Genomic DNA, 14,948 nt, shown 5'->3' with positions numbered 1-14,948 from the left:
TGAGCACGGATGATATCTGTTCCTGAGTCACGGGTGTTTTCTATGTATTTAAGTATTTATACATATTTATATATTATATATATCGTTGTCTAAGTACCCTCAACACAAGCCTTATTTAGCTTACCTTAGTCAATTTGTATAATAATGTCCAAAATATTTATTGATTTATATAAAAATAAAATAAGAATAAGAGTAATACACTTTTCATCAGTCGCGACACTCGTGACATCTAGTGTCAAGTAGCGGTACTGATAAATCCACTACGCAAATAATAAGCGTCTTGATAAAAAACTAATGGAGTGAGAACTCTATGCTGACCTATTTCTCTATGCTCGTAGTTAGCAATTAATATGAATTAAAAACCTGTTTTCTTTCTTCCTCAGGAATGTCCGGAGGGCGTGGTGCACGAGGACTCCTTTAAAGATATTTACGCCAAGTTTTTTCCTCACGGCAGTAAGTAAACCAACATTTTAAGCAATTCCAAACGAATGTAGATATTATAGCTAAACACCAATTAGAACTTGGAAAATATTTTCCTCTACATATACACCGTGAAATTTTAGTGGTTGTTTTCCCGCGGCAGGGCGATTTTCTATCGGTAGTACTTTCGAATTATGATAGACAAACTTATAAATAAACTGTTTCCCAAAAACAAAATTAAAAAAAAATATCCTAAACTCGAACAAGCGAAAAACAATTTTTTTTTATACTACGTCGGTGGCAAACAAGCATACGGCCTGCCTGATGGTAAGCAGTATCCGTAGCCTATGTACGCCTACAACTCCAGAGGAGTTACATGCGCGTTGCCGACCCTAACCTACTCTCGTTGAGCTCTGGCAACCTTACTCACCGGCAGGAACACAACACTATGAGTAGGTACACTAAAACTGCAAGTCGACGACAGTTCCCGATATTGTAAACAAATAAACAAATAAACAAGCACATGTTACTTATTTTAAACTGTGTAACAGGCTAGAGTGCTTTACTGTTTGACAACAAAATTAAAATTTACTTAGACTGGTCCTTCACGATTAACAGTTGAAATAAAACCTTTTTATTAGTTTGATCTTGCCATTACGTTGTGTCAACTTTGGTAAATCGAATAATTACATCCTCTTCGCTTATTAATGTGATAACACTGATAACAGATCCTGTCAATGTCATCACTGCTATTTCTAGTAAAATGGAGTACGTAGAATTATGTTTTAAAATGCATTTACTATGTGAGGACAAAAATGCAATAGGAGTAACGTTGGTGTGTCTTATAATAAACATCGACGTTCTTTGAGCTAAAATGTATAGTCGGTTCCGTTATAAAGTTGATCAGTATGACCCGTACATACATTATATATCTCGCAATATACAATATTTTTATCTAGGTATACAGTATGTAACTCAACGAAAAGGAATTTTAAGCAAACTTACTCAATCCTGGTAATGGTTAGATTAGCTGCTGCTTTGCAGAGCAACTTTTACTATGGGACCAACCCCAAAGACGCGAAAAAAAATTGACTCTCCCATAGAAAATTTCAACATCAGACCACCAAACCAAATTGTATGAAACAGCCATTTTTTTCGCGATTTCTGGGTTGGACCCATAGTAAAACTTGCTCACTATGACCTAAACATTAACGGGTTGCTTTACGTCCAGTTACATACTGTACAATTATTATAGACGTGTCCCGTCAGATCTGACTGGGTAGATGATTCTGGCGCTTAATTATGTTAATGAATAACGAGAATTAGGCAAAGATGTGTCTGCGCACAAATCTCCGACAGACATATTCGGTACCTATATCTAGGGTTATCATACGAAAAAATGCCAAATAAATCAGGACATATATCCTGACAAAAGTCGGGACATCACCCTAAACATCCTAAAGCAGTTATTAGATCCACAGGATCCGAGCGAGGGTCGTTTTTCTTTTCACGAAATATCAGAACAAAATATTCTTCAAGAAGCAGGTATTTAGGGTTCTCAAAGGTTGGCAACGCATAAGTGGCTCCTTCGATGTTGCTTATGTCCATGGGCGGCGATGACTGCTTCCCATCAGGCGGCTCGTCTGCTCGTTTGCTGCCTATAACATTAAAAAAAACATTTTTTAAAAGACACTCGTCAGGACCAAAAATCCAGACATGTCAGGGGAAATCCTGGCGTACAGCAACCCTGGGTATATCCCGGTATACTATTTAACCTCATCACGCTATAAAGGATGATTTCCATTAGATTATCTCGTCACGAACAATAAAAACCTAACCACAGTATCCATAAAATCATATTAAGCAGTCAGGAACGCCTGCAGACCAGGCACTAATTCGATTCTCATTTATGAGACTTTTTTTTAATACTACTTCGGTGGCAAACAAGCATACGGCCCGCCTGATGGTAAGCAATCTCCGTAGCTTATGTACGCCTGCAACTCCAGAGCAGACCCTAACACTCCGCACCCTCATTGAGCTCTGGCAACCTTACTCACCGGCAGGAACACAACACTATGAGTAGAATCTAGTGTTATTTGGCTGCGGTTTTCTGTAAGGTGGAGGTACTTCCCCAGTTCGGCTCTGCTCTAGATCTGGAATGACATCCGCTGTGCTGTGCCCTACCACACAAAGCGAGATGACATTCACAATACCCATACCTCTCTTTAGGACATAGTTTAAGGACGTAGCCGGGTCCACTATCTTTAAATGTCACTTAGCGCAGCTCATGTCATTGCATTATGAATATTATAATTGTAACATTGTTATTTTTAAAAAAATATACTAGTATTATGCTGAAGCGATCAACATCAACAACAAATTGATTTGTGAAGATTTAGTTAGTGGAAAACGTTTTCTACCGAAATAGAATTTCATAGAAAAATTACCGTTATTTTGCTAGGACCGCAAAGCTATTCTTTTCTCTTAACTTGCAAAATTTTACCCGTACTAACATACATTGTAAGTTAAATAAAGCTTATAAAAACGAAAGCGATCGCAGTACGCTTGATGTGGCCAAAAACGGCGAAGTTCCCTGCTGTGACCGCGATACGTCTCGGTTATTTTATTTTATGTGTGATTATAGGTATATTCTTCCTGTAATATTTATGATGATGTTAATAGGTATTACTTGTCACAGTTGCAATGAAATGTTGACATGACTGACTTCAAATTAGGTCCAGAAATACTAAGTATCCGTTGCGATGAGTGTTAAATGTAGTATGTTTAGTTTTTATAGTTGCCCAATTTCATAGTAGATGTCGCTGATCTATCGGCTACTTCACGCTATTAAGATTTTTCTACAGCCCCTTATAAGGTAAATTTGGTTTCGGAATAAATGAGTATTCAGTTGTCAAGTGAAGTGTTTCATAGGAAGTGCAGTGCAGTGTAGTCAGTGAAGATGATATGTAAAGGGATTTCATAAAGCCTTATACACCTAGGTCTGTAAAGCAACCTTCTTTTGTTTTTAAACGTCAAGATGTGACAGTACTTGGTATTCAACCATTTCGTAATGTTTTTAGCTGTGTCAACCTACAAATAAAACAAATTTGAGAAAAGCACTATACAAATCTCCGCGAGAAACGGGGTTGCCGGCTGCGTATCTCTATCCGATCTCGCTACGCTCGGCCGTCTATGTCTACTTAGCCTGCAACCCTTAATTTCTCGGCCTCTATAGTAACGTAGTTCTTGTAAAAAAATAATATTGTTGTTACAGATTCAGCTCTATACGCCCACTACGTGTTCAAAGCCTTCGACGTCAACTGCAGTGGATCCATCAGCTTTAGGGTAAGTGGTACAAGTGCTGACGTATGTTATACACCGTGGGGCCCACACCACACCACACCACACAGTATAAGGAAGTGTCTTTTTAGATGCAGTAATCGAACTTCGAACATTTTATAATTCTCGTTCGAAATTAAAAATCTCGGACGCAGTGCTGTACCACGGCATTTCATTTATTCCTTGATTATTTTAATTCCGGTACAAACAGAATGGTAAGTATTATACATATATGAATATAATAGGCACCTATGATCATTATACAAGGTGTTACAAAAATATTGACGATATATTTGAGAGAATAAGTAGTATCATATTCGGACAAGGAAAAAGTAAAAAGAAATATTTTAGCGTCATTTCAAAAACCCGACTGCAGAGCTACCTGCTAAATCTAAAAGTTAAAAAAAATCGAAAAAAAAGTCTTTCGTAATAAAAATATAACTAACAAATTTTTTTGCTCGCCTGGGCGCAACCCTTAGCAAACATGCTTAAATCTGTTGCGTCGTCACTTGTTTTTACCCGAGATCTGCACATTTTTTTGTTCGAAGTTGGACTACACATATATGAATATAATAGGCACCTATGATCATTATACAAGGTGTTACAAAAATATTGACGATATATTTGAGAGCATAAGTAGTATCATATTCGGACAAGGAAAAAGTAAAAGAATTATTTTAGCGTCACTTCGAAAACCCGACTGCAGAGCTACCTGCCAAATCTAAAAGTTAAAAAAAATCGAAAAAAAATCTTTCATAATAAAAATATAACTAACAATTTTTTCTGGTCGCCCGGGCGCAACCCTTAGCAAACATGCTTAAGTCTGTTGCGTCGTCACTCGTTTTTACCCGAGATCTGCACATTTTTTTGTTCGAAGTTGGACTACACGTCATAAATCGGTGTACACTGCGAATAGACACAGATTTTATCCACATGTTCGTCTTTCTGGTATTGTCCCGGCATTTTTGCCACGGCTCATTCCGAGCCTGGTGTCAGCTTGACAATTAACGTTTCGTATGCGCCTGTCAAAAATTTGCCACTTATTTAGCAACCATGGCATCTTCATGTTTAAGTTGAATTTGGTTGAATATTATATGGAGCAGATTTGCTCCTAAGCTTTATCCCAAGAATTGGCGTAGGCTCTAGTTTTTATGAAAGTGACTGTCATCTGACATTCCAACCCAGAGGGTAGGTATAGGTAACTATACTAGGCCTTATTGGGATTAGTCCGGTCACGACGTTTTACTTCACCGAAACGCGACTGGTAAATATCAAATAATATTTGTACGGTCCGGAAAAACTAATTGGTACTTACGAGCCGGGGTTTGAATCCGCGACCTCCGGGTTAAAAGTCGCACGCTCTTACCGCTAGGCCAGCTCTTATATTTTATCAACGTGTTACTGTACTGGATATTAACATTATAATTAACAAATTCACCCCTAAGCATCGGTCGTAGCGCTACGTCGTAGTCGATGAGTTTCCCGGTATGTAGCGAAAATGCATCGTAGAAGCTAAGCTATGACGTGTCGTGATTAGCATTTAATGGGTTGACAATAAGCGCAATATTATATTTTGTTATTATTTTTAACAAAATTGATTTATTAATTCATTTATAACATAACGACATTTTCCTCTCTGTATTTTGATTTTATGGAAAATATTTTTACATAATTTGATGTATATTATGTAAAAATATTTATAGTACCATAGCTATAACGTAGGGGACGTTTGATTTATTTAGATTTTTTTTATCGAAAAAATGGGAGCAGAAACCGATTAGGTACGTACAAATTTTAAAATGCTTCTAACTTTTATAATAATAAAAATTCGGAAAAACAGCTGTGGTTGATATACAACAAATTGTGTCTAAATATTTTTAATAATGTTAATATCTAGAGAAGAAAATGAGGACTACGTTTATATGAAAAAGCGATATCGCGCGGGCCCTCAACGGTTGAGGCTCAACCTTTGTCTTAAGTAGGCATAGAATATCATAGTTTGTTGTGTTACTCGAGCCCACTGTGTATACTGCACTCAGCGAGATCGGTATCTCAAGCGTTTGAAGTTTGGTCGGATGTCTACTTGAGATATACCACTTGGAGCGTCTTTGATAGCTGGTTTTTAAATTCTCGCAAAAAATTATTGCGTTAATGCGCAAATTCTCGTAAATCTCGTTTGAAATTTGATCGGGATATCTTACTTGGAGTGACTTTGATTATACCTCTTGGAGCGACAGTGATAAGCTGATAGCTGTTTTTTAAAAATTCTTGCGTTAAAGCGCAAATTCTCGTAAATCTCTCAAGCGTTTGATTTTGATCGGATTTCGACATGAGATATCTTACTAGGAGTGACGTGATTATACCTCTTGGAGCGACAGTGATAGTGACTTTGATTTTTTTCTTCTACAATTTCATTGAAACTGTGCACATGAATAAAATTCGTCACGTCGTTTTGCCTTTACAAAGCATTTCCCGCTACATACCGGGAAACCCATGTTACTGGCTACGACCGTAGCTCAGCAGCGAATGCATTCACGCTTATCTTATCAGGTAATCGAGCGATTGGGCCGGTGTTCCATAAGATGAACTTTACATAAATATCGCAAGTTAGAAGTTCGTTTCATTAACAAAAATCTACCTATAGCTAATTTTGATTTCTATTTTCATTTACTATTGCGATGATCGCTTGATGATTACCTAAATAAATGTTTCTTTGATTTTGATTTAGCATTTTCCTTTGTTTTTTTTTTCAGATTTTCACACTTCACAAAATCGTGTGTCTATTGCACATAAGTTTTATGCATATAAATCACACAATTCTTCCTTTATTTCATTTATTACTAACTACTAACCCATCGATATTCACTTCCAATTCACATGCTTAGTAAAAATGTAAAAAAATATGTAATGTATGTATTTAATAGTCTAAATTTCCATTCCATTCTTTTCCATTTCATATAATTATATTTTCCACTCCCATTTCCGTGGGTGCGCACGTAGCCATTTACCAAAACCATTTCAATTTAACTCCATCTCATTGTAGCCGGTTCGTAAATTGCAATTCGAGGAAGAATAACGGACGCAGTTCATTACTTTGTCTTTATTTCAATTTAATCGATAATAGTTCAGTAATAAAGCTGTCTTTTGAGCCTACATTTAGCTACAACCAATGTAATTTCAATCTTTTCTTCCTCGCGTTGTCCCAACATGTTGCCACGTTTCATGGGAGCCTGGGGTCCGCTTGACAACTAATCCCCAGAATTGGCGTAGGCACTAGTTTTTACGAAAGCGACTGCCATCTGACCTTCCAACCCAGAGGTTAAACTGTCCGGTTTCATCACGATGTTTTCCTTCACCGAAAAGCGATTGGTAAATATCGAAAGATATTTCGTATATAAGTTCCGAATAACTCTGGTACGAGCCGGGGTTTGACAATGTGACCTCCGGATTGAAAGTCGCACGCTCTTACCGCTAGGCCTTCAGCGCTAACCAATGTAATTTCAATGATTTATTTTAAATAATTATAGCCCTTATTTTTGACGTTTTATTTTTTAGGGTTCCGTACCAAAACGGGACCCTATTACAAAGACTCCGCTGTCCGTCCGTCCGTCTGTTACTAGACTGTATCTCATGAACCGTGATAGCTAGACAGTTGAAATTTTCACAAATGATGTATTTCTGTTGCCGCTATAACAACAAATACTAAAAAGTACGGAACCCTCGGTGTGCGAGTCCGACTCGCACTTGTCCGGTTTTTTTTAAATCAGGATGTTCAGGACTGTTTAGCGTTTACGAAATATGAATACATTACCTTAATTTTTTGCGTGAATCTAAGAGCTTATTTAACGCCAAGTACCCTCGAAGGCGCTGTGATTTAGCGCCGAGAACGCCTATAAGCGTTACCAAGTAAGCTGTCAATGATTCATTGATCTTGATTGCGTATATGGTGTATGGTAGCAAATGCCATAGAGAAGGTCACTTCGTACCTTACCTTTATATGTTTATACGCTATTACTTGTCTTATCTTAATATACACCGTGGGCCATATAACCCGACAGATTTAAAAGGTGTATTCTTGACCGCATTTAGAGACTAAAGTAGCGCTGGTGGCCTAGCGGTAAGAGCATGCGACTTGCAATCTGGAGGTCGCGGGTTCAAACCCCGGCTCGTACCAATGAGTTTTTCGGAACTTAGGTATGTACGAAATATCATTCGATATTTACCAGTCGCTTTTCGGTGAAGGAAAACATCGTGAGGAAACCGGACTAATCCCAACAAGGCCTAGTTTACCCTCCGGGTTGGAAGGTCAGATGGCAGTCACTTTCGTAAAAACTAGTACCTACGTCAAATCTTGGGATTAGTTGTCAAAGCGGACCCGTTGAGCCGTGGCAATATGCCGGGACAACGCTAGGAAGAAAGAAAGATTTAGAGACTAAAATGCCATACAAAGTTTTCTGAAATGACAATTCTTGTGAAAGTTTTTGTTATAACTCAGTAAAAACGCCTTTTTCGCTGTAACGCTGCCACTATGTGACTTTTGTTTTATTTTATTAAGGATAACTGACATTACTAATATTTCGTACGAAATAAGTATTCTGTAATGTGGAATTTGTATGTTTGTTGTACAAAATTGTTTTTTCACTTGTACAGTCAGCATCAAAAGTAGCGGATGAAACAACGCGCCAAAAGTATCTGATATTCGGGATAACTTTTCCAAATAATGATAAATTTCTAGAATTCGCGTTCCAAAGTATATCTTTTACAGTCTTTGTTGTTCTATATTAAAGACATCACTTTTTATTAAGCTGTTACAGAATCCGCTACTTTTGATGCTGACTGTACCAGCACGCTACCAATAAAGATTATCTTATCTTATCTTGGTTTTGATATACCTGCTGATCGACATTAAAGTTTTAAGGGAAACGTACAATTTATCTGTAAATGAAAAAACATTACTTATTCATTGCAATGTTTAGATGTACAGTCAGCATCAAAAGTAGCGGATCAAATAACGCTTGATAAGTATCTACCATTCTGTAACAGCTTAACAAAAAGTGATGTCTTTAATACAGCACAACTAAGACTGTAAAAGATATATTTTTGAACGCGAACATTTGGGAAAGTTATACGGAATATCAGATACTTTTGGCGCGTTTGTTTCATCCGCTACTTTTGATGCTGACTGTACATAGTTGTGCAACAAGAGAGGAAAGTTGATTTTTCTTGCGAGTGTCGATATTGATTGTCGAGTAAGCGAAAGATTATATAATTGAATCACGAGCGAAGCAAGTGATTCTAAGTTAGAATCTTGAGCGTAGCGAGGGACTCAAAAACACGAGATGTAAAATAGCTCTCGTGTGACACATACAACTTTTACCTCAGTAGTGAGAACATATTAAAGGTTAAAAAAAATGAACATCAAGTAAAGTTAACCACATTTATTTACATTCATGAATGAAAGGCATCATCATAATGACGAAAGTTTGTCTCACTTCCTGGAGTGACGAAATTAGGCTAGGCTAGGAAATAACTTGTCGTATGCAGAAAACACACACCAAAAAACATTTTTTTGACAAAAAAATTGACCAAAATTAATGTAATGTGTTTTTTTGCTCCTTAAGACCTCAGGAATGCGTGGTTACAAATTGTCGGGTTTTAACGCACCAATCTAATTTTAATACATGAACTCTATTAAGAATTGACCCGCTGGCAATGTTCCTAGTTTGAAACCGTAGCTTTGCACGCACTCTTATAGCAAACGGTTAAGTTTCCAGCTTGAAACGGTGCCAGATCGGATTTGTAATGACAGGTTTCAGTGCAATTTGGGGTCACGGTGTTAGTAGGTATAGGGTAGATTCGCTTCATTTGCTCGAATGAATACATAATAAAATAAAGATCTTAAAAAAATAACTGGTGACCGAAGAGCTGGCGGCTTCCTCGCACAACGTATCAGTATTATTATTAATCGTATGGCATGCACAGTTGAAGGACAATCAAAGTATGGCCTTGAGGTTGTCAAGACAGGTAATCAGGTCAGGATTACAGAACAGAACTTCAAGAATTTCAGCATCTCAGATAGGTGGAAGGTGGAGTGGTCTGCTGACACGGCCGGGAAATTCACCCTTATAGCCGACCCGACACAAAAATTAAAAGGGTTCGATCTCCCTCGCAAACTTTGGTGTCGCCTGAACAGATTGAGGACTGGGCATGGCTGTTGCAACTCTCTTACCTACAAATGGGGCTGGATTGTTTCTCCACTCTGCGAGTGCGGTGAAGAAGAGCAGACAACTGAACGTATCAGTATTGCGATACAACGAGGAAATGCCGCCGGCGTCCTTGGTACAATGCCTCAAGGGCCTATTTTAGATATAAGCTAGTTATAGTAATCCTCTGCATATATCCATTATGTACATTGTTAAAAAAATCCTCTTAAAATTAAAAGTCCCCGGCCGATTTCACCTTCCCATACAAACGGAGTTTAATTCTCATTCTAAAACTACGATTTGGATTATAATGAAACCTTGCACATATAATCACATAAGGTATATCTAGTCCTGTAATTCGTTTATATGACTCCAGTATATCAAACAAACAAAATAGAGCAAAAACTAATTTTGTATGAAAAACCTAAATACGTTGTATTTCTTTTAATTATGGTATCTGAAGCTACATAAACGAATTACACGACTAGGTAGATATACCTTATCCTATAAAAAGCGCTGGTGGCCTAGCGGTAAGAGCGTGCGACTTGCAATCCGGAGGTCGCGGGTTCAAACCCGGCTCGTACCAATGAGTTTTTCGGAGCTTGTGTACGAAATATCATTTGATATTTACCAGTCGCTTTTCAGTGAAGGAAAACATCGTGAGAAAACCGGACTAATCCTAACCGGCCTAGTTTACCCTCTGAGTTGGAAGGTCAGATGGCAGTCGCTTTCGTAAAAAATAGTGCGTACGCCAAATCTTGGGATTAGTTGTCATGTTGTCAAGCGGATCCCAGGCTCCCATGAGCCGTGGCAAAATGCCGGGACAACGCGAGGAAGAAGAAGAAGATATACCTTATCCTATTGTAAGTACAAAGTTTCAGAGCAATTTAACTAGTCGTTTTAAAATGAGAGCGTCATCTTCGTAACTTCGTGTGTACGGAGAACCGAGCTTGCCCCTTTAATTGTTTAGGTAAAATTTTGTAAGTATACTCGGTCAAGCAAATCTTGCCAGTAGCAAAAAGCGTCAAGTTTAAAAATCGCGGGTTAGCAACACTGTTTTCGAATAATTCCAAAATCGCGTGTCATCTGTGTTTTATCTGTGGAATGTGGATATAGTGAAGGACAGCCATCATGCATAGTTATGCATGATGGCTGTCATTCACTATTCAGTATGATAGTTATCATGTAGTTATCATAACCTCAAATTTTACAAATATTTACGATCATGTGTATGGCGAGACGACATCGTCGCCGAGGCGGGCATCACCTGGACCCGAGTAGCCGCTGATAGGAACGAGTGGAACAGGAGGGAGGAGGCCTATGTCCGAAAATGGACAGCCCAATAGATAATAATTAGATACTATAATACTACTAATTACTCGTAATATAATCTAATTTATCATCTAATATATATATATAAATTAATGTCTTATGCTACTGCTATTTCTATTGCTAACTATATATACAAATAATCAAAATTATACATTGTAAACTAGCAATCTAAATACTAGTCTATTATGATATGATTTTAATGTAATTAATATATCGAAGCGTGGAATGTAATCTATTGGAAATAAATGGCTTAATTATTATTATTATTATTAATTATTACTTATAATAGGTATGAAATAAACGATAGAATAGTGACTTTGAAATTGATTATGCAAATGTTATTACGCGATGGTAATAACTTCTTTAAATACATAAATATATTTCGTAGGTATATAGGTTAATGTGGCTGTTTTGATCGTTACGATAGGGGTGTTCTGAATTTACATAATGCCACGCAAAGGATGCTCTTATAGCCTGGGGTAATATTTTGAAAGGTTATTTCGATGTTGAAGTTCAATATCTAGGGCGTTTTTAAACTTCAACGAGAGGTGAAGGAAGGAATAATGTAGGCAAAGAGTTATTGATGGTAGACATGTAAAGTCAATTCACACGAATTTCCTGGCCCCACTTCATAGTGTGTGTAAGGCCCGAAGTAATATATAAGTCAATGGACATAGTTTTTTTGCATTTCAAGTACCTAGGTAGGTAAGTAATTCGGAAATCAGAAAACTCAATCCAGATATCGGAAATCCTTGGTACGCCGGTCCCCTTTCAAAAGTGACTTGAAAAAAGGTCGATGTATAGATGTAATTATGTCGATGCTCTGTGCGCGTAAATAACTAGGATAATTACTTAGTTTATAACTCAGAAGTGAGTTAAAAAGCCGTCAAACTCCGCTCCAAACTATGAAACTGCACAATGGGTAATTGTTAGTCGCTGCAAGCCTCGAGTTGCAGCTTGTTAGGAATTTCATATTTATTGCGCTGAGGCGCAGTTCGGCACGGTATATTATCTAAATTCCTTTTTTTATTAAAGATAAAATATTGGAGCAAACATTGTAAAATTTAAGTACTTAATCTACGTGCTTTATAAATATCAATTTAAAGTAGGTAAGTATATTATCAATTAAATTAACTTCTTGCATGATAATGTTATGTCAGAAATTAATGATTTCTATAAATTGTATCGAAAATGTTTCTCATATAACTCATAGTACCTGGGCGACCGAGCTTTGCTCGGTTATAACCTTATAACTATTTATTGTAATATGGTGGTGTATAGGTGATAATCTTAACTACATTTTTTTACTACATTAAACTTGTCTAAAACAATAAAAATTAAAAAAAAATATATAAACTTGAACATATAAAAAAAAAAGTTAGTCACCGTGCGAGATCCGAACCCGTAACACTCGTTTAGCAGTCCGCGTCTTAACCCGCTGAACCAGACGGACAGTGGCCGGCAACACGAAATTAGCGACCATATTCTGCGTCGAAAGAAAAACGCATGAAAACTCGAAAACACGCGTTTTCCCAAACATAAGACTAATCTAGATCGATTGTTTACCCCCAAAAACCCCCATATACCAAATTTCAGCAAAATCGTTAGAGCCGTTTCCGAGACCCCGGAAATATATATATATAAGAATAGCTCGTTTAAAGGTATAAGATAAGTGAAATATAATTTTCTTTTTGAGATTAATAAGTATTTAATCCGAAAGCTGAATATAGTAAATGGCGACTTCCGCATATCAATTTAAACAGGTTTCAATTTCTGATTCAGTTACATGAGGTCCCGGCTTCATAAAATATATGCTACTTAGTTTAACTTTTAGAACAAAATTGTCTAATGTCTGTAATGTTTGGTTATGTGCACAATTACCTACATGGTAAGTATGAAAATTTGTGACTTGTTTGGGTTCAAATGTTTAGACACTTTGATTCGTCGCTTTCAATTCCCTTTACGGCTTTATGGAACAGTCGTCAGCGATAGTATAAAACTAGGTACATCTTTCCAACTTGATTCTAGTTAATAGACTGATTGCCACAGTTATCTTATTCCCTGTCATCGTCCACAGGAGCTCCTAGTAACCCTATCGACGCTCCTCCGCGGCTCCGTGTACGAACGGCTCCGCTGGGCCTTCCGTCTATATGACGTGGACGGCGATGGCGCCATCACACGTGGCGAGCTAGCCGAAGTCGTGGTAGCAGTTCATGAGTTGCTAGGGCGTCGGGCGCCGCCTGGGTCGCCACATGCGAGACTGGATGACGCTAAGGCTAATGAACAGGTATGGCGCCATCACACGTGGCGAGCTCGCTGAAGTTGTAGTAGCGGTTGAGTTGCTGGGGCGTCGGGCGCCACCTGAGTCACCTCTCATGTGAGACTGGACGATGCCAAGGCTAATGAACAGGTACGGTGAGGACGCGGAGAGCTTGCTGAGGTTGTGGTAGAGGTTCATGAGTTGCTCGGGCGTCGGGCGCCGGGCTTGCTTCATGCGAGACTGGATGATGCTAAGGTTGCAATGACGCCATCGCCACATCGAATGAACAACACTATTATCACGAGCTGGGTACACCTTGGCTAACACGAAAAAAAGATGTTTGATGAAGATGTTTCGAACCCCTACCTAACTGCTGCAAGCCCCAGTCAAACTCCGCTTTTTTGGCAATCGTGGTCAAATTCATAGGAAAATCTTTATATACATATTTTACAGATTTTGCTTACAAGCAACTCCAGTACCAATAAGATGTTATGATGGTGTTTAGTTATTTAATAATGTAAGTATAAAATTACTGTTAATTGGACTTTGAAAACTATCTATTTAAGAACATATTTACCTAATAAACTTGTTGACTCTTAAGTTGGCTAACTAGCTCGCGAAAGCAAAGCAAATTATTTAAGCTGATCTCACAATAAACTGTCTTGCTAAGAGCATAGTAAACTAACGGCTAAACTACCTTGGAAGGAGCAGCCGTCTGGAAAATGGCGGACTTTATGTTCGCGCTTGACTGGGTCGGGAATTCTTTATGTAAACTTGAGGATGAGGATATAATACTTCAATAAGTAGCTAAGGTAATTTTTGGTGTAAGTATTAACATTGGCTACTACAGATTATATGTGATCATAACACAAAACCGAGGTCAGAGCACAGTTATTCTGTTCTAACATAAATATACACTATTTATTTACGTATTTTAATATTTCCCTGACTGACGTTCAAGTGAACTGGTAGAGCCTCGCGAATCCGGAATCCTTAACATTTATAACCCGAATGATCAAAGATCATGGTTATTGGCAGCGAGAATCTAATATAGTTTCTCTAAAGTATTAGTAGGCTTGCATTTTTCTCTATGCCCTTACACGCACCTCTGACAATGTTTTATACACATATTTTTGACCCGGTGTTTAAATCTTTTCCAGGTTGACCGAGTGTTCCACAAGCTAGACCTGAACCAGGATGGCGTGATCACCATCGAGGAGTTCCTCGAGTCCTGCCTTAAGGACGATGTGATCATGCGCTCACTGCAGATGTTTGACACGGCACTATGACGGCAGACCGACACGCACGCGCGCTCCGACTTCAGGTACATTGAGTTCTGGGGGTTTCACAAGGGTACAGTTCCAGGTTCTAGCTGAAGAGTAGTCCTCGAGTCC

At 38.1% G+C, this 14,948-nt stretch overlaps 1 protein-coding gene across 1 annotated transcript in view; it reads left to right on the top strand.

The window, feature by feature from the left end:
* Window positions 1-14,948, top strand: part of LOC133531679 (Kv channel-interacting protein 1) — a 91,025-nt gene that overhangs the window by 66,436 nt on the left and 9,641 nt on the right. Inside the window, exons 3-6 of the mRNA XM_061870041.1 lie at window positions 384-453; window positions 3,695-3,765; window positions 13,372-13,581; window positions 14,715-14,878. Coding sequence (XP_061726025.1) covers window positions 384-453; window positions 3,695-3,765; window positions 13,372-13,581; window positions 14,715-14,843 — 480 coding nt within the window. The 3' untranslated portion in view covers window positions 14,844-14,878. The remainder of the gene's footprint in view (window positions 1-383; window positions 454-3,694; window positions 3,766-13,371; window positions 13,582-14,714; window positions 14,879-14,948) is intronic.

This window comes from Cydia pomonella, chromosome 25 (genome assembly GCF_033807575.1).
Source record: "Cydia pomonella isolate Wapato2018A chromosome 25, ilCydPomo1, whole genome shotgun sequence".
NCBI lineage: Eukaryota > Metazoa > Arthropoda > Insecta > Lepidoptera > Tortricidae > Cydia > Cydia pomonella.
The sequence above is the reverse complement of the archived record's forward strand: the minus strand, read 5'-3'. Positions and strand labels throughout refer to the sequence as shown.